At 42.2% G+C, this 21,003-nt stretch overlaps 1 protein-coding gene across 2 annotated transcripts; it reads right to left on the reverse strand.

Moving 5' to 3' along the window:
• Positions 1-9,627: 9,627 nt before the first annotated feature.
• On the reverse strand, positions 9,628-15,206 carry LOC106578919 (carcinoembryonic antigen-related cell adhesion molecule 1). 2 transcript variants are annotated; one of them, XM_014158191.2, is made up of 11 exons: positions 14,983-15,120; positions 14,066-14,386; positions 13,196-13,471; positions 12,090-12,344; positions 11,838-11,949; positions 11,593-11,621; positions 11,262-11,438; positions 11,065-11,135; positions 10,868-10,903; positions 10,611-10,642; positions 9,628-10,467 (listed from the first exon to the last, which is right to left on the reverse strand). In XM_014158191.2, coding segments are annotated over exons 1-11 (1,356 nt in total). In that variant the 5' UTR covers positions 15,029-15,120; the 3' UTR covers positions 9,628-10,466. The 2 variants fall into 2 exon arrangements, with proteins under 2 accessions (XP_014013666.2, XP_014013660.2); XM_014158185.2 differs by lacking the exon at positions 10,611-10,642 and having other exon boundaries at positions 14,983-15,206.
• Positions 15,207-21,003: the final 5,797 nt, after the last annotated feature.

Genomic DNA, 21,003 nt, shown 5'->3' on the forward strand with positions numbered 1-21,003 from the left:
TCCCAGGTTTGCTCCTGTCAGAGGAGCCCTCTCCAACAGGTTGCAGCGGAGAACATGGGACAGCAGGAAGTTGTCTCTTCGGGCCCAGCACCATTGCCAGGTATGACTGTGATCCTTGGGTGAGACTATCAGTGGTGGAAAAAGTACCCAACTGTCATGCTAGAAAATGACTCAAGTGAGTCACCCAGTAAAATAGTACTTGCGTAAAAGTCTAAAAGTATTTGGTTTTAAATATACTCAAGTATCTAAAGTAAATGTAATTGCTATAATATACTTTAGGCCAGACAAAATTGATTCACTGTTTAACGGATTCTCATCCCAGAAAAGTGAGGCGAGTGAGCGAACATAAACAACAATACACACACATATATATATATATATATATATATATATATATATATATATATATATATATATATATACATTAAGTGGATAAGGAATAACAATACTTTACCACATTGTCCTAGGCTATATGGACATGAACAATAGGAAAAACATTACATTTCAAACTGATTTTCCGATTATTATTTTTAATACACAAATTAACATCAATGAACATTATTCACATAGGATGTATAATAGAATGCAATATTCTATCATATTCAAAAATTCTTTAACCTCTATGTGACCGGCGGGACGAATTCGTCCCACCTACGTAACATCCACTGCCAGCCTGTGGCGCGATTTTCAAAATCTTCAAAATCCTATTACTTCAATTTCTCAAACATATGACTATTTTACAGCCATTTAAAGATAAGACTCTCGTTAATCTAACCACACTGTCCGATTTCAAAAAGGCTTTACAACGAAAGCAAAACATTAGATTATGTCAGCAGAGTACCAAGCCAGAAATATTCAGACACCCATTTTTCAAGCCAGCATATAATGTCACCAAAACCCAGAAGACAGCTAAATGCAGCACTCACCTTTGATGATCTTCATCAGATGACAACCCTAGGACATTATGTTATACAATACATGCATGTTTTGTTCAATCAAGTTCATATTTATATCAAAAACCAGCTTTTTACATTAGCATGTGACGTTCAGAACTAGCATACCCCCCGCAAACTTACGGGGAATTCGCTAACATTTTACTAAATTACTCACGATAAACGTTCACAAAAGCATAACAATTATTTTAAGAATTATAGATACAGACCTCCTCTATGCACTCGATATGTCCGATTTTAAAATAGCTTTTTGGTGAAAGCACATTTTGCAATATTCTAAGTATATAGCCCAGGCATCACGGGCTCGCTATTTAGACACCCGGCAAGTTTAGCACTCACCATAATCATATTTACTATTATAAAAATGTCATTACCTTTTGTTGTCTTCGTCAGAATGCACACCCAGGACGTCTACTTCAATAACAAATGTTGGTTTGGTCCAAAATAATCCATCGTTATATCCGAATAGCGGCGTTTTGTTCGTGCGTTCCAGACACTATCCAAAATAGTAAAGAAGTGTCGCGCGCTTGGCGCAATTCCTGACAATAAAATTCAAAGTATTCAATTGCCGTACGTCGAAGCATGTCAACCGCTGTTTAAAATCAATTTTTACGTCATTTTCTCGTAGAAAAGCGGTAAAATTCCGACAGGGAATCTCCTTTTCGGCAAACAGAGGAAAAAATCCCAAAGGCGGGGGCGGTCGGGGTCACGCGCATAAACTAGTGTCTCTTGATGGGCCACTTGAGAAAGGCGATAATGTGTTTCAGCCTGGGGCTGGAATGACGACATTCTCTTTTTTCCCGGGCTATGAGAGCCTATGGACGACGTGGGAAGTGTCACGTTAGAGCAGAGATCCTTAGTAAATGATAGAGATGGCAAAGAAGTTCCAGAAATGGTCAGACAGGCCACTTCCTGTAAAGGAATCTCTCAGGTTTTGACCTGCCATTTGAGTTCTGTTATACTCACAGACACCATTCAAACAGTTTTAGAAAATTTAGGGTGTTTTCTATCCATATGTAATAAGTATATGCATATTCTAGTTACTGAGTAGGAGTGGTAACCAGATTAAATCGGGTATGTTTTTTATCCAGCCGTGTCAATGCTGCCCCCTAGCCCTAACAGGTTAAAAAATGTAATGTATGAATGTTTTATCAGTTCATTAATCTACTTAATTGTATAGCCTAACAAATTCAAGAATGATTGACAATAAATACTTGTAATCAAATTAAAATGTTAATGCATAATAATGAGTTCATTACCTGAATGCATCTCTATAGCCTAGGCGTTAACAGAATATTCATACAAATATGATTAGGCCTCTCATAGACTAGGTCTTGTAGAAACAGGGTCAATCTAGTTAGGTCTGACAAATTAATGTAGCATTGGAAACAAATTATAAATCCAGCCATAGAGTATACTCTATCATCATCAAAATAAAATAAATGTGTTTATAACATGCACAAATAGAAGCATCAATTTATATAGAGCAAGCATGACTAAATTCGAGCCCAGTAACTTTGCTCACCGCATCCTCCTTCGATTGTCTCGTCTGGCTGCCACGAAAAGCCCCCATCTGCGTGAAGTGTGTGTGTGCCACTGGCGATGTACTTTGCTGGACATGCTAGCTGTTCTCGGCGGCGTATCATTTCAAACGCATTCCGTCATGGTGTTATCTGTTGGCCTACTACTACTGGTAGTACCGGTAAAATGTAAGTTATGAATTGCAAATCACCATACAGCTGACACACGTCTATTTCATCAATCATTTTGAATTCAATTTGGTTGTCCAAAATACTATCAGCTTGCACTGCGTCTTTGCTGATGAATGCCCTGATCTCTGGCCAGTCAATTGGTTAAGTTACATTGTTGTTTCGTCTATTAATCGATTGTAATAGATCTGAACATGATGCAATAACCATGGATTTAACCCACTGTTTGTTTATAATGAGGGACGTCCCACGTTTAACCTGGACACATAAATAGGGTCGCTCCGGGCTGGCGGGCGACCCTGGCTGCGCCCGGCTGGTGGGCGTCCCTGGCTGCGCCCGGCTGGGGGACGGCCCTGGCAGCTCCGGGCTGGCGGGCGGCCCTGGCGGCTCCGGGCTGGCGGGCGACCCTGGCGGCTCCGGGCTGGCGGGCGGCTCTGGTGGCTCCAGGCTGGCGGGCGACTCTGGCGGCTCTGGCCCAGGATTCACCAGGCTGGGGAGACATGAAGGAGGCCTGGCCCTGGGCACAGGACTCACCAGGCTGGGGAGACATGAGGAGGTCTGGCCCTGGGCGCAGGCTCAGGACTCACCAGGCAGGTGGGCGGCTCTGGCGGCTCTGGGCCGGCGGGCGGCTCTGGGCCGGCGGGAGGCTCTGGCGGCTCTGGGCTGGCGGGTGGCTCTGGCTGCTCCGGACAGGCGGGTGGCTCTGGCTGCTCCGGACAGGCGGGTGGCTCTGGCGGCTCCGGACAGGCGGGCGGCTCTGGCGGCTCCGGACAGGCGGGCGGCTCTGGCGGCTCCGGACTGGCGGGCGGCTCTGGCGGTTCCGGACTGGCGGGCGGCTCTGACGGCTCCGGACTGGCGGCCGGCTCTGGCAGCTCCGGACAGGCGGGCGGCTCTGACGACTCCGGACTGGCGAGCGGCTCTGGCGGCTCTGGCGGCTCTGGCCCAGGATTCACCAGGCTGGGGAAATATGAAGGAGGCCTGGCTCTGGGCGCAGGCACTGGACTCACCAGGCTGGGGAGACCCACTGGAGGCCTGGTCCGTGGAGGAGGCACAGGACTGACCAGGATGGGGAGACCCACTGGAGGCCTGGTCCATGGAGGAGGCACAGGACTGACCAGGATGGGGAGACCCACTGGAGGCCTGGTCTGTGGAGGAGGCACAGGACTGACCAGGATGGGGAGACCCACTGGAGACCTGGTCTGTGGAGGAGGCACAGGACTGACCAGGATGGGGAGACCCACTGGAGGCCTGGTCTGTGGAGGAGGCACAGGACGCACCAGGCTGGGGAGACTTGCAGGAGGCCTGGCTCTGGGAGCAGGCACAGGACGCACCAGGCTGGGGAGACTTGCAGGAGGCCTGGCTCTGGGAGCAGGCACAGGATAGACCGGGTCCTGGAGACGCACTGGAGGTCTGGAGCGCACGGCCTGTACAACCCGTCAACGGCTCGATGCCCACTCTAGCATGGCACTTGCGGGGGCTGGCCTATAGCGCACCGGGCTATGTATGAGCGCGCACTGGAGACACCGTGCGCTTCATCGCATAACACGGTGCCTGACCAGTACCACGCTGCTTCCGGTAAACACGGGGAGCTGGCTCAGCTCTCCAAGCTGACTCTGCCTCTCGGGCTTCCTTGCCAGCCGTGTTCCCTCATACCGTTGCCGTTGGTCCTTTTCTCCTGCTGCCTCCGCTCTTCTGAGTGCCTCCACCTGTTCCCATGGGAGGCAATCCCTTCCGGCCAGGATCTCTTCCCACGTGTAGGATCCCTTGCCATCCAGGATGTCCTCCCATGTCCAGTCCTCTTTTCCACGCTGCTTGGTCTTCTTGTGGTGGGTGGTTCTGTAACGGCTGTTGAATGGAGTAGACCAATGCGCAGTGTGGTTAGTGCTCATCTTTGTAATTTAATGAAAAAAGAGAACACTTTACAAAATAAACAAAAGACAACAGCCAAACAGTTCTGTCAGGTAACAAATGACTAAACAGAAAATAATCACCCACAAACCCCAAAGGGGAAACAGGCTACTTATGTGTGACTCCCAATCAGCAACAACGAACTACAGCTGTGCCTGATTGGGAGCCACACACGGCCAAACAAAAGAAATCAGCCAACATAGAAAAATGAACATAGAACGCCCACCCAATGTAACACCCTGGCCTAACCAAAATAACGAACAAAAAACCCCTTTCTATGGCCAGGGCGTTACAAGGTGCGAGCGTGTGTGTTTCACTGTCCAATCCGAGGCTCGAACATGATCTGAGCGCGTGGTCTGACGCTGTTTGGTCTGTTGGGCATCGACTCGGGAAAGCCTCAAGGCAGAGCGAACAGTGCATTATAAACGAAGAGCGGCATATATTGGCCGAAAAATAACACAACTGATGTTCATTTTATTTCGGGGTGTGGAGAAAAGTGAGGCGGGGCATCCGTTAAACAGTAATTAAAATATGTCAGCCTAAGTATCAAAAGTAAAAGTACATAATTTCACATTCCTTATATTAAGATGTTGTTATTTAAGTTTAGGTAGCCAGGGACACACTCCAATACTCAAACATAATTTACAAACAAAGCATTTGTGTTTAGTGAGTCTGCCAGATCAGAGGCAGTAGGGATGACTAGGGATGTTCTCTTGATAAGTGTGTGAATTGGACCATTTTCCTGTCCTGCTAAGCATTCGAAATGTAACAAGTATGTTTGGTGTCAGGAAAAATGTATGGAGTAAAAAGTACATCATTTTGGAGTTAAAGTAAAAGTTGTCAAAAATATAAATAGTAAAGTAAAGTACAGATACTCCCAAAAACCACTTAAGTTGTGCTTTAAAGTATTTGTACTTAAATACTTTACAAGATTCAAAAGGCACTCGCACATCTGAGCAATCTTGTTACAGGTGCATGGCAACAGTTGAAACAGGATGAATGAAAAAAGGAAACCGCACACTGTTCTTGATAGTATCACTGATATTTAATAAGCTTACGTATCGGCCTAACGGCCTTCGTCAGAGCTTTTGTGAATTTTCAGAAAACAGCACCTCTATGTAGACCTAGCCCCACCCACATCCGTTCCACGTATGGAAAGGGGTTGGAGGCAAAGGAAAAATAAATAAGTGCTACCAAACATAACAATATGCATTTCACAAATATTACAAAAGTGTATAGACAAGACGTACCGAACACGTCCATAAAATCACAACGAGGACATAGCAAGTTTTCATTAATCATTGGGTACATCATACAAAAAAACTAAGTAATCTTAAATAGGAACATATTTTAAATTCACAACATAACATACATAGGCATTTCATCATTAAGTCCTTTAGGAAATAATGTCTGGAGGGTGAAAATCCAAAAACATTCTCTTTTGCTCAGAGTATTATTAATATCACCTCCCCTGTCTGATATCTTGACTTTCTCTATACCACAAAATCTAAAGGTAGAAATGTCATGCTTTTGGTCATTAAAATGTACTGCGACTGGATAATCCCTGTCGTTTCTCCTGATTGAACTTTTATGTTCACTAATTCTCTGTTTGAGAGAGCGGGAGGTTTTACCGACATAGCAGAGCCCACATGGACATTTAATAATGTAAATAACATGGGTGGTGGTGCACGTGATGATATCGTTAATTTGAAACCGTTTTCCTGTGTGTGGGTGGCAGAAATATTCACACTTCATCATATTGTTGCACTGTGCGCATCCTCTACATTTATAGCTACCATTTGGTAGCGGGCGTAAAAGAGCCTGGCTGATTTTCTTTCGTGGCTGGCAGTTGGCATGAACCAATTTATCGCGCAAATTGCGACCTCTCCTATACACAATGAGTGGTGGATTCTTGAATTCAGCCGGCAAAGCTGGGTCCGATGATAAAATATGCCAATGTTTCTTAACCACACCTCCCACTTTTCGCGAATTCAAAGTATATGTGGTTGTGAACATAACGGAGTGTTCTTTTGCTTTAGCTGGTCTTTTTGTAACAATTCATCTCGTGTTTTTCCCAATGCCAAATGAAGAGCTTCATCCACACATTGTGGCGAATAGCCTCTTCTTAGAAACCTAGTGCGCATCTCCGCTGCTTTTTCTAGATAATCATCATTGGAATAGCATATACGGCGCAGTCTGAAAAACTGGCTTCTAGGAAGTCCTCTTTTTAATGGCTCAGGGTGGAAGCTGTCCCCCTGTAATAGAGTATTTCTGTCTGTTTCTTTTCGATACAGAGTTGTAAACAGGGTTCCATTTGATTTCTCAATCCACATATCGAGGTAATGAACGCGTTGAGTGTCACTTTCAATAGTAAATTTGAGATTGGGATCCATGTCATTGAGTAGTGCCATAAAATCTGACAGCTCTTGTTCAGTTCCTTCCCATATGCAAAAAATGTCGTCAATATATCGATACCACTTCAGGATTTTATTCAAAAATGGATTTTCGTTTTTGTTAATGACTAAACGTTCTTCAAATAGACCCACATAAAGGTTAGCATAGCTCGGAGCGAATGTGGAGCCCATCGACGTTCCATTCGTTTGGAGGTAGTATTCATCATCAAACCTAAAATAGTTATACTTTAAAACATATTCTGCCAGCTCTAAAATAAAGTTTGTTGGTGGATATTCATTAGTATCTCTGTCTCCCAAATAGTGAGCTAGTGCTGCCAGCCCCCCCGCATGGGGAATGCTGGTATATAGACTCTCAACATCTAATGTGACCAGAATACAGTCTTCTTTCAAACCCGTTATTGGTGAGATCTTGTTTATGAAGTCTATAGAGTCTTTTACATATGATGGCAATGCTTGCACATGAGTTTTAATAAAAGCGTCTACAAAGTTCGACAATGGCTCTAGCATTGAGCCTATTCCTGCAACCACTGGTCTGCCTGGATAATTGCCTTGTTGTGTTTTAGGTTTGTGTAATTTCGGTAAAATGTAGAGGCATGGACGTATGGCACATTTGCAGCAAAGATATTCATATTCAGGTTTTGAGATAAGGTGGTTTAATAGGGCTTGCTCCAAACTAGAGCATATATCCCTTTGGAACACCTGTGTGGGATCAACACTTAGTTTTCTATAGAAACGTTCATTACTGAGTTGTCTCTGAATTTCTTCTTTATATTTTTCATAGTCTAAAACAACTACAGCACCCCCCTTGTCTGCAGGTTTAATAACCAACGATGGATCTTTCATTAATTCATTAAGTGCCTGTTCTTCTGTTCTAGTGAGATTTTTCTGAATGTGGTTTGTTTGTCTCGTATACACTGACATGGCTTCTTGTTCGACTAACCTACAATAGGTATTAATCGAAGAATTGTTAACTATGGGACAGAATTTGCTTTTGGGCTTAAAATGTGTGCCAGTTCGTTGATGTGTTTCTTGGCCCGAAACAGTGTTTTGTGAAAACACATGCTTAAGTTTAATCTTTCGGAAGAATTTGAACAGATCTACTTTCGTATCAAATGGTTTATCTGTACATGTAGGTACAAAAGAGAGACCCTTAGATAAGACTGAGACTTGAGCGTCAGTAAGGTCTTTTTTGGAGAGGTTAATTACCGCGTCCTGCTGTAGCTCCGTGTCCACGGCCTGTGATCCTGGTCTCCTCTTCGACCGCTTGCCTCTCCAACATCGTTTCTTTTCTTTCGTAGAGCCTTGTGTTGCTTCCGGGCTAGAAAAACCGGCTGTGTGCCATGATAGCTGGAGTCACTGTCTGTAGGGAATTCGCTCTCGGTGGATGCCTCTGTGTCCACATTTCCATGTCCTCCTGCTGCTGCGTATCTGCGTCCCTCAATCAGTGGTGCGTCCCTACGTCGGCCTCTCCGTGCTCCTGTCCTTGGGCCTTCCCATGCATACACCTGGTTAAGCTGGTAATCCTCTGTGTCACGCTGATATTTCTTGATCTTTGTTGCTTGTAGAGAGTCTCTGTATTTCCAAATGGACTGGTTGATCGCGTCGTCTATGGCTGTAAAATTAAGGCCTAGAATCTCCTTCATCACAACCTCATGTTCGCTAATCTTAACTTCAACTTCTTTTGCTTCCTTCGACACATGCTCAACGATTAATAACATTAAATCTAGTGAACATTTATTGAGTATATCACCACATTGATGAACGAAAGTTTTGTCGTTAAATACTTAAATACTTTACACCACTGGTCATCCACATATTTTATAGTGAAGGAGAGATCCTCTGTGGAAGCACCAGAGAACTCCACTCTCCCTTTTAGGCACAAATCAACATGTGTTTCCCAAAGGTAGGGCTATGGTGAGCTATGCCAACCTCTTTTCTATCTGATTGCTCTTACCGCCACATAACCTGAGTGAGATTGTCCTGGAGCAACTGACTAAGTAGTGTGACATCATTAGCCAGGAACGCCATCATCTGTTGGTCAACACTGACCTGGGCTGTCAAAACTACTGGAGATGCAGAGAAGGGGGAGAGAGTGAGAGATAGAGAAACAGAGATAATCAGAGCGACAGAGAGAAACATAAACTAGGAATAATTAGATTATCTTTGCATCCCTACAGATTGTTTGACCAAACAGCAGCTTAATTACTGGGGAAGAGACCCCGTGTTTGACTCATGTTAAGTAACGGTATTAGTGAGCGGTGGTCTGAAGGTATGTATTAGTGTAAAATTATAGAAAGTCGACACTATATTCTCCCAACATATAATGGGTTAACATAAGCAATGTTTTGGCACGTAGTGCCTTATAGGTTGAAATGTAAAATGTAGTTTAGTGTAAAATTATACCAGTATTAGTTAAGCAATTGTACTTCAACATATTACAGATGTAGATGGGTTAAATATACTACAAAATATGTTGATGTGACAAAAGATTTAAGCGTTACCGATCAGTGCTGCCGATATCAAAGAGAACTTTTGCTGCCTTCATCTCTCTTCCTACTCAAAAAACTAGCTATATGAATGAAAAACAACACAGAGACGCTATGTTCCTGTTTCGTTTGTCTAATTTACACACAAGACATTTAATATTGGGATTCATTTCTTTATTGTTCAATTAATCCTGTGAGACAAAATAAGAACTATTTACAAGACCCTATAGTGATCAGAGACCTATGATAAATACAAAGTTGTTGATGTACTCGTTTGTGATATTTTCATCCACTCCAACTCCACTCATTTAACACTCACAGTGCATGAATTGTGTATAATATTATTCTAAATAAAGTGTGATGGTCAAGTTTATACGTATTACACCCAATTCCAGAGTCATTAACAAAATCCATACATGGAGCAGGGTTCAGTTCATGAGATGAATAAAACATCTAATTCCATTATTTTATTGGAATTTCAGTTAATCTTCTGCATCCTATATAGTGCACTAGTTTTGGACAGAACCACATAGGTAGTGGAGTAGGAGTCAGCAAGCATAGCAGGATCACTCAGACTTCCTCCTTTCAGTGGAAAAAAAAAGCTGTTGCATCTGCTACATGTGTAATGTGGTTCAGTGTAGGAAGTTTCTATGAAACCTCCCCTGATGGCATTTAATGTAACACAGGTCATTATGGTCTGAGGGATAGCAGTTTGACCAGAAGAAGTCGATTGAAATGAGTAGGACTTCAACTGGTGTGTGTAATTTAAGGGGATACAATTTGTCCTTGTGTCTCAGTGTACTGTTACCTGGTCTATATTACATTGAGCAATTAGACAAAGACCAGTGTCTCATCAGAGGTGGAGTACAGTAGTGTCTAGTCTTCTTGGCTGGTCATCCAGTGGTTTGTTGTGTCCATGTTTACTTGATTAAGGTGTAAAACTTGATGGGTGAAGTCCAGAGCCAACTGAAGATATGTAGTTGAGATCAGCTGCTCTCTGAGTCAGGGAGAGAGAGAGAGAGAGAGAGAGAGAGAGAGAGAGAGAGAGAGAGAGATTGAGACCGAGGCAACTATAAAGCTATAAAACAAGTATAATCAATGGTAATATCATAACAAGGATCCAATAAACAGTTCACTTACCAATTTATAATTTTATTGTCTGTGTTGGAGCCCTGGATTTCCCGGGTTAGTAAAGACAGAACGAGACACACTGAGTACATTTGTATAAATCGTCTATACCTAACTACTGTAGGTAGGTTATTCAGGGATGATGTGGTACATCAAAGATTGTGTATCGGTGAGTTCTCCTTTTCATTACAGCTATAACAAAATGCTTCAATGCAGTAAGGTGCCAGCAAGGTGCCAGCAAGGTGCCAGAGGTACCTTGTACTACTTACAGTGTCAGTGTTGGTTTGTCTGGTAGGAAGTTTTCCCTGAGAGAGAACAGTAAAGGACTCAGTCACTACAGTATACTAACAGACCCACAGTCTGTCACAATGCTGCTATCGCTGTAACTAACTCATACAGGACATGGTGGGAACCATAGGATTACAATATCATAAGTGTTTAATTTAACTTTGTGGTGGAAACTCACTCTTAAAGGTAGTGTTGGAGCTCCAGTTTTCTTATTTCCTATGCACTCATACTCGTGTTCGCCTGCAGAAGCTGTGTGGGCATGTGGTGGGTGGAGAGAGAGAAAAACAAAATAGCAGCTGATGAAGTTGATAACGAGACAGATTGTTGTCAGCTCGCAAATATTTGCTACACTATATACGCAAACCTCTCTCTGACCTTTGGTTCCTGGTGCATGGCTGGTGGCTATAGTATGGCTGGTGCCTGGTTGTGGTTGCTTGCGATCATGGGTTCTGTCCTGGATTTGGGTGGTCAGTTTGTGCCCCTCACGTCCTTTGTCAGGGCTGGACATGGACATATCCTCTGTCTGGGACGATCTGCTCAGTGCGTCTGTATCTGATGGACATCAAAGATGATAAAGGACAACTGTGGTCATCAGCTGCAGCACAGAAAGGCTCTCCACTCTCATCTCAATACTTGTATGAATGATATTACCATACAGTAATTGAAAAAAGTGTACTAGACTAAAATTATCATGTTTTTCTCTTACCTTTCTCTTCGTTGGTCCCTTTCTTGTTCCTAAACAACATACAGAAAACATTTACATTTACTTCCAAAATGGTCTGCAAAATATTTATACACAAAACCTCAATTGTCTTTTTGAAATGTATTGTTATTTTCCCACAATTGATAGACTAAATGTTTTCTATTGAAATCAATGGTTTCCAGTTTTTGTTACACCAGAAGAAAAATGACTTATTGGCATAACAAACCACATTAGTTTCATAGACTCACCGATGATGAGTTATGCTGAAATAGAGACCAAGAGCTACAGCAACGACTACCAACATCACAGCGACTGCTATACCTGCTGCTCCCTCTGGGCTTAGGGGTGGAGGGGTTTTATCTGCAATGCTCCAACACAGGAACTCATTCAATAAACAAAACACAACCTATAGAAATAATGCTGATGTGATGTTGATCGTTTTGGGCATTAGTTAGCTTTGATGGTCTACGTCTAATGGTGAATGTATCAGAGACCAGTACCTTTAACTGACAGACTATGGCCCATAGAGACAACTGTTCCAGTGAGATCATTCTTAGCATCACATCTGTAGTCCCCGCTGTTGTTGTAGCTGACGCTCTTTATGATGTATCCAGCTTCATGTACACCTGTCTGTTGCCCATTGAACCGCCAGGTGAATGTAGCAGGCGGTACAGACTGAACGGAGCAGTAAATGAGGGTGAATGACTCCACCTCAGTGATGTGTTGGCCCAGGATGGTATTGGAATCTGGTCCATCTGTAAGCCCATGAACAGAAGACCCTCAGACTGTAGTAGTAAACACAACATGCACAGATGTAGGATCTTAATTTGAGCCAGTATGCTACAGCAGAAATATTATGAATTATTTATTTTTTATAATTAATGGACATCTTCGTAGGGGTGGCTACATTTTTTGTAAGGAAAATCAAGTCTGAAATTTCTAAATGGAAATTACTAACTTCAGAAGCCTTTTAAAACCTCAATACAGGAAAGTGCAGGAGATGCAGGAAAGTTATCATGCAACAGGGTAATCAAATTAAGATCCTGCAGCTGCATGATGAGGGCCAAGAATTTTTCCTGACCACATGACCTGAACAGAAAAAAAGTGGGCTCTAAGAACTGGGCATTATGAGTGTAATATCTCATAGGGCAGTTTTCCCAGACACAGACTAAAGGTGCACTATGCAGAAATTGGTCCACCATTTCCTGGTTGCTAAAATTCAAATAGTTTACTTAATTTCAGTTTATGTGACAAAACAAGCAAGTATTGTGAAGACAATCATTGAACCATCCAAACCACTTTTATCTTTTCCATAACCCAAAATATTGTATTTTCAAAAATGAAATTGAAGATTGGGAAACATAGAAATAGCGCACATAGAACATATCTATTGCTTCTTAGACTTGCTTTCAATGAATGATAGATCTATAACTCACACTTCTATGTGAATTTGGTCGAGTCGCCCAAGAAGTAACATATTGCAGCTTTAAACCTAGTTCTGGATTTAAAATACTTGGAAGCGTGCTTGTTAGTTCAGGACTAGGCTTAATTTGTGTCTGAGAAACCGACCCATAGATTATTAGATTAGTTATAGACCGTTACTTACAGATCACTATCATTCTATAGGAGGCAGTAGCAGAGCTGGCAGGGTTGGTGAGTTTACACACATATTCTCCGCTGTCGTGTCTCTTCACAGGACTGATGGATAATTTCCTGTTTTCCTCTGAGAAGAATATATTGCCACCAGCGGATAGAGGCTGACCTTCCTTCATCCATTGTATAGCAGTGATGTTACCAGCAGCCTCACAGGTTAAGTTGGCGGAGCTCACATTTGCAAACAGATGGTTTGATGGTCCTGTGATGTTGGCATCAGATATATTCTCTGTAAAACATGAAGTCATAGCCAACACTTATGAATATCAAAGATACCACAATGATAATGATGATGATGATTTTTATGGTTTTGATGATGATAAGGTCAAGTGATATCTATTTCAAAGTTTCCTCATTGTAACTAAACTCTTAATCTTTATTGCCAAATACATTAATTGACTTCAAAATTGATGACATATACCCATTGATTATTGAATGTAAGTTCCCACTGGGCACACACTGGTTGAATTAATGTTGTTTCCACCTGAAATTACGTTGAATTGACGTGGAATAGACGTTGAATTGACGTATGTGCCTCATAACCTTAGTTCAACAGCCATATCCCATCATAACCCAAAATATAAGCTTGTTTTACTCCAATGTTTGTAAATAATATAAATGTAAACAAACACTGTATAGCCTCAAAAGATGGTTACAACTATAATGTTGATATCCATAGCTTTGTCTATGATTTTCAGAATTGTTTCATTTCACCAGACCCATATCTCAGCTTTAACCAAAACTGAAGCGGGACGACCACTTTGTTATTTTTTCATTTAAGGATTTGAGCTTTAACTGTCTTTGTCATGGCACTTGGACTTACCATACACAACCAGTTCAGTTGATCCATTGATTGTTTCTGCTGTAGCTGTTGTTATAGCCACTCTGTATTCTCCACTGTCAGCCAGGGTCAGATTCCTGAGCTCCAGAGATCCAGTAGTTTTGTTCAGAGTGATCCTGTCTCCGTATCCAGGCCCTATAGAGTCATCACTGGATGAGATTATAATATTGGCTCCACCAACACTCCAGGATATTCTTATGAACGGCTGGGCTGGTGGGCTTAGATTTGTGATGAACATCACTGTCCCTCCTTCTGCTCCATTCACAGGACCTTGTGGAAACAGACCCTGACCGGCACAGAGACCTGAAGGGAATACAGGGCGGCAGAGAGCATGGCCTCAGACAACATGCTGTACATGGTGGTACACACTGTACACTAAAACGTTCCATCATTCAGGACCGTTCTAAATGACTGACTCAGAGAACAATAGGCCCAGTAACAATCACACAGCACTAATAGTCAGACATAGCTAGCTATACGTACACACAACACAGACAGACTGTCTTCCACAAAAAGGGGTGTAGCCAACATTTGTAGTTCAAACACAGGAGAATAAGACGTGGAATCAACATTTTACTAATTTCACGTGGTGTCTGACAAATACATGAATATATCAACTGAATAAGGCATGATCACTGACAGAGAGTTTTCTCCCTTACTTTGGTAATCAGAGTGTAATTACTGTACTCTACTGTACACAGTAATCTATAGTACAATAATTTCAATTCAATCAAAGGAAACTGTAGCTGTATGAAATTAGCAACGAGTGTAGTTATTGTGCAGTTAGTGCTACGTGCAATTACATTGTAACTACAATGTAAATGTACAACTCAAAGATCTGTAAAGCATGGCCTAGGTAACAACAAGGTTTAAAGAGACAAAGAAGATATCTGCTTTACCTGTGAGTATGAACAGAGTGAGAGAGATGGCTACTGTAGTTTTCATTGCTGTTGGAATACTTTGTTCTGTTCCAGATTTAGAGAGTGCTTCTAGTACACTCACAGTATGATGCTATAGAATAGGCTGAGGTACTATCTTTTAGAGCTGCCAGCCAGGTGACAAGGAAGTTCCCCAATTACTGTAAGCCACATTGCAGTGACCTTTGTGTCAGTTCATGTAATGGCCCTGTAATGTTATTTTGATACAGATATTTATGGTTTACTGTACATGAAGGACAGGAAATCGGTAAACTAGATAATGATCTGCATGGCAGATAAACACACACTTTTTCCTAACATCGTCATTCATTAATGTGATTCGCCATTCAGGATTGGGCCTTGCTGTGGAATGAAGTTAGGACACAAACACTCAAAGAGAGAAGGATGTTGACCAAAACTACAGCTTTTAATGAATCCAGTAAACAAGCTTTAGTTTAGTCGTCAACCCAAACATGAACTTGAACTACAAGCAAGTTGTGGATCTTATAACTTTATTCAGTCTTTACCTGGACAGCCACACCCTCAACTAGGCAATTACTCACATTTGTTAGACAATGTTACGTTTTTGGTAACATTTCCCTTTATTCTAAATAAACTGAACAAAAATATTAATGCAACACGCAACAAACAAAGATTTTACTGAGTTATAGTTCATATAAGGAAATCAGTCAATTGAAATAAATAAATTAGGCTGTGGTTTAACGTGATTGGGGATACAGACATGCATCTGTGGGTCACAGAAACCTTACAAAAATTAGGGGCGTGGATAAGAAAACCAGTCAGTATCTGGTGTGACCACCATTTGCCTCATGCAGCATGACACATCTCCTTTGCATAGAGTTGATCAGGCTGTTTATTGTGGCCTGTTTTCCCACTCCTCTTCAATGGCTGTGTGAATTTGCTGGGTACTGGCGGGAACTGGAACACGATGTAATACAGGTCGATCCAGAGCATCTCAAACATGCACAGTGGGTGACATGTCTGGTGTGTATGCAGGTCATGGAGGAATTGGGACATGTTCAGCTTCCGGGAATTGTGTACAGATCCTTGCAACATGGGGTCGTGCATTATCATGCTGAAATATGAGGTGATGGCGGTGGAGGAATGACACGACAACGGGCCTCAGGATCTCGTCACAGTATCTCTATGCATTCAAATTTCAATCAATAAAATGCAATTGTGTTTGTTGTCCATAGCTGATGCCTGCCCATACAATAACCCCACTGCCACCATGGGGCGCTCTGTTCACAAAGTTGACATCAGCAAACCGCTCGCCCACACGAGGCCATTCACAATGTCTGCCATCTACTCGGAACAGATGAAACCGGGATTCATCTGTGAAGAGCACACTTCTCCAGCGTGCCAGTGGCCATCTAAGGTGAGCATTTGCCCACTGAAGCCGGTTACAACGCCAAACTGCAGTCAGGTCAAACCCTGGTGAGGACAACGAGCATGCAGATTGTCACGATTTTCTAAGACAGAACCCAGAAGCAGACCAGGACAAGGTGAGTAAAATGAAGGTGAATATTTATTGGTAGTCTTGATGTGTAAATTGAATAATCCAGGAGACGGAACGGCAGCGGAGGTGAGTTGATGAGAGTGAATGGGTTGATCCAATGAAGTCACTGAATCCACCGACGGCCAGGTAAGGGAGTTGAATGTTCCGGGAGAATGACTGTAGACAGAGTAAACGGGAGTGAGTAACCAGCAACAAGTACAGAATAACAAAACAAACTCAGGGAACATGAGGCTGATATGCTGGCACAACATACTGTTCGTTGCTAACGATCCGGCAGGGAATGGATGTCAGGTCAGGGCTTATGAAGAGGTGATGATCAGGACCAGGTGTGCAGATGGTTGATGAGATGCAGGTGCGGGTAATCAAAAGTTCTCCCGCCTAGCTTCGTCGCCTGGCAACCAGACAGGGTGCGTTCAGGAACCTCAGACAAAAGACTCCAAAACCAAAAAACAGTCAGCTCAGGCAGAAAACAGACTCAGGAAGCGGGATTCCTGACACAGATGAGCTTCCCTGAGACAGTTTCTGACAGTTTGGTCTTGGGCTGGCATGGTTACACGTGGTCTGCGGTTGTGAGGCCTGTTGGATGTACTGCCAAATTCTCCAAAATTCTCTAAAGCAGCTTATTGTAGAGAAATTAACATTACATTCTCTGGCAACAACTCTGGTGGACATTACTGCAGTCAATATCCCAATTGCACGCTCCCTCAACTTGAGACATGTATGGCCAGGAGCACGAATACAGGACATCATCAGGCTGCTTCCGACTGTTCTACGACAGATGCCGGGAGCTGACATTGTCGTACTCTGTGGGGTCAAATGACATCAGGAGGGCTAGCTCTGGACATCTGAAAATTGATTTTAAAGAACTGATTTTAGCATTAAAAGACTCCAAAAAACGGCAAATCATTTCAGGTCCAATACCATCGTTGGGCCATGGGTGTGATAGATTCCTCAGGCTACTGACATTACACATCTGGCTAAAAGATTATTGTAGCTCTGCTGGAGTCACTTTTATAGATAACGTTGACACCTTCTGGAAACAGAAGATACTCTACAGGAGTCTATCCAAATCATCTTGGCTCCTGGACTCTGTCCTCGCATTTCAAGGCTGCATTGAAACAATGACTTATCAATGACCCAAGACCAGCTCAGTTAATCCCTACCATTGTGACAATGAGTTGTCATGATGCTGCATCAAATGTACATTATCCAAGGGGCGTTGGCAGACACAATGTAAGTAACATAATTTATGTGCCCCTAATTGCCCTGAATACCTTTGTTAATTAGCTATTGTATGCAGTAATCATGAGCCTATGAACCAGAGTTACACTGTTAGCACTGAGGTGGTGTTCCCTAGCAGGAAGATCACTTTGTGCAGCTCACCCTGCACTATCAAGTCTACTTCTGATAATCTCCCGGTAAAGCATTAAAAACAATCAAGCAACCCAGAAAAGTGCTAAAAATAGCCCATATTAACATTTGCAGCCTGAGAAACAAGGTCCATGAAGTCAATAACTTGCTTGTAACAGATGACATTGATATTCTGACTACCTTTGATGATACAATGGTAGCAATACACAGTTATAGCATTTACCGAAAAGACAAAAATGCCAACGGGGGTGGTCTTGCGGTCTATATGAAGAACCACATTCATGTAAAGCTTAGAGAATGTCTAATGTTAAATACTGTTTAAGTAATATGGCTACAGGTTCACCTACCTTACCTAAAGCCCATTATTGTGGGAAGCTGCTATAGACCACAAAGTGCTAACAGTCAGTCTCTGGATTGTCACGGTTGTCGTAGGGTAAAGTGGACCAAGACGCAGCGGGAAAATGTGCACTCATCTTCTTTTTATTTAAACGGACAAGAAGGTGAACCAAAACAAACACAACAAAACACAACGACTAATAACAGGCCGGTAAGGCAACAAAGCTATACCAAGCACAATCTCCCACAAAACACTAAAACAAACACATACCTATATATAGGACCCTCAATCAGAGGCAACTAGAAAACACCTGCCTCCAATTGAGAGTCCAATCCCCAATTAACTAAACATAGAAATACAAAGAACTAGACTAAACATAGAAATACATTAACATAGAACAGTGCCCAAAACCCCAGAGTAATAAATCAAACACACCACTAAACACACAACCACCCCGAACCACATAAAACAAATACCCCATGCCACGTCCTGACCCAACTACAATAACAAATAACCCCTATTACTGGTCAGGATGTGACATGGATAATATGTGTGAAATGCTTGATAATGTATGTGGCTCTCATCAAGGTGCCCACTCAAGAAAAAAATCCAAACTGTAAACAGTGCCTGCAACCTGGTTCACGTTGTCAGTCAACCTACCAGGGTAGTTACAAACAGCACAGGAATGAAATCATCCACATGTATTAATCACATCTTTACTAATGCTGCAGAAATGTGCTTAAAACTTCTTAAGGATCGGTGTCCCGCTAGCGGTACAACTTCCGGTGAAACTGGAGGGCGTGCAATTCAAATAAATAATCATACATATTATGGATTTTAAACATTTAGGTACATATGTGTCTTATATCGGCTGAAAGCTTACATTCTCGTTAATCTAACTGCACTGTCTGATTTAGAGTAGCTATTACAGAGAAAACATGCCATGCGATTGTTTGAGGATAGCGCCCCACATCCAAATATTTTTCCACCGGCACAGGTTTCATACATTCACATATAAAGATTAAAATCACTTACTTTTTGAAAATCTTCCTCTGATTTGTCATCCAAAGGGTCCCAGCTTTAACATGTATTGTCGTTTTGTTAAATAAAATCCTTCTTTATATCCCAAAAAGTCTGTTCAGTTGGCACCATCGATTTGAGTAATCCACTCATTCAACATGCAGAGAAAGGAATCCAAAAATCTACCTCTAAACTTTGTTTCTGTCACGCCCTGACCTGAGAGAGCCATTTTTCTCTGTTTGGTTAGGTCAGGGTGTGATATGGGGTGGGCATTCTATGTCATATATTTCTTTGTGTTTGGCTGAGTATGGTTCCTAATCAGAGGCAGCTGTCTATCGTTGTCTTTGATTGGGAATCATACTTAGGCAGCCCTTTTTCCCACCTTCAGTTGTGTGATCTTGTTTTTGTACAGCTCTGTGTAAGCCTGCAGTCCTTTTCGTTATTTTGTTTAGTGTTCTGAGTTAAATAAAAGTAAACATGAGCACTTACCACGCTGCACCTTGGTCCACTCCTCTCTACGACGATCGTAACAGTTTCAACAAGTTAAAATATGTTTCTATTTGCTCCTCAGATACTCTAAAATGTAATCAAACTATAATATTTATTTCGGAAAGAAGTATGTTCAATAGGAAACCGATTTAAGCAGGTGCGTAATGTCTTCATGGCGTGCGCAAACACACATTTCCAAGACTGTGTCCTTCTACTAAAACTGATATTTCGTATTCATTTTTGAAGTTACAAGCCTGAAGCCTTGAACATAGACTGCTGACACCCTGTGGAAGCCATAGGAATTGCATACAGGTAGCTAATTCTCAATATGACCTTTCTCTTGCATTTCTAGGAGTTGGTTGGTTTGTCTTTGGATTTCCTCCTACCATATATATTGTGTTATATTATCCTACATTAGTGTTTTCTTTCCAATGCTACCAATTATATGCATATCCTGGCTTCAGGGCCTGAGCTACATGCAGTTTACTTTGGGCACATCATTCAGACAGGAAGTGGAGAAAAAAGGGGCCTAGCCCTAAGAAGTTTTAAAGCAGTATCCAAATCCATAGGATGTAGTGATCACAATATAATAGCCATATCTAGGAAAACTAAAGTTCCAAAGGCTGGGCCTAATATAGTGTATAAGAGGTCATACAAGATGCTTGTAGTGATTCATATGTTGATATAAAGAATATTTGCTGGTCTGTGGTGTGTAATGAGAAGCAACCAGATGCTGCACTTGACACATTTATGAAATTGCTAATTCCAGTTACTAATAAGCACGGACCCATTAAGAAAATGACTGAAAAAACTGTTACATCCCCTTGGATTGATGAGGAATTTAAAAATTGTATGGTTGAGAGGGATGAGGCAAATAAGTCTGGTAGCCCAACTGATTGGCAAACGTACTGCAAATTAGGAAATCATGTGACTAAGGTATATAAAAATAAACTATACTATGAAACAAAGATAAATTATATGTATAAAGAATGATAGTAAAAAGCTTTGGAGCACCTTAAATGACATTTTGGGGAAAAAAGCCAACTCGGCTCCATCATTCATTGAATCAGTGTCACGTCCTGACCAGTATAAGGGGTTATTTGTTATTGTAGTTTGGTCAGGACGTGACACTGATTCAATGAATGATGGAGCCGAGTTGGCAACACAAAACAAACACACCCCTGCCACGTCCTGACCAGTATAAGGGGTTATTTGTTATTGTAGTTTGGTCAGGACGTGGCAGGGG

The sequence above is a fragment of the Salmo salar genome, chromosome ssa02 (assembly GCF_905237065.1).
Source record: "Salmo salar chromosome ssa02, Ssal_v3.1, whole genome shotgun sequence".
NCBI lineage: Eukaryota > Metazoa > Chordata > Actinopteri > Salmoniformes > Salmonidae > Salmo > Salmo salar.

Bases quoted from the DNA above. Each gene is read 5' to 3' on its own strand.
- LOC106578919 (XM_014158185.2), bottom strand. From the start codon at position 15,028: ATGAAAACTACAGTAGCCATCTCTCTCACTCTGTTCATACTCACAG. The intron at 11,950-12,089 runs GTACTGGTCTCT...GGAGCATTGCAG, and splicing joins CCATAGTCTGTCAGTTAAAG to ATAAAACCCCTCCACCCCTA. The intron at 10,904-11,064 runs GTGAGTTTCCAC...GTTCTCTCTCAG, and splicing joins CTCCAACACTACCTTTAAGA to GGAAAACTTCCTACCAGACA.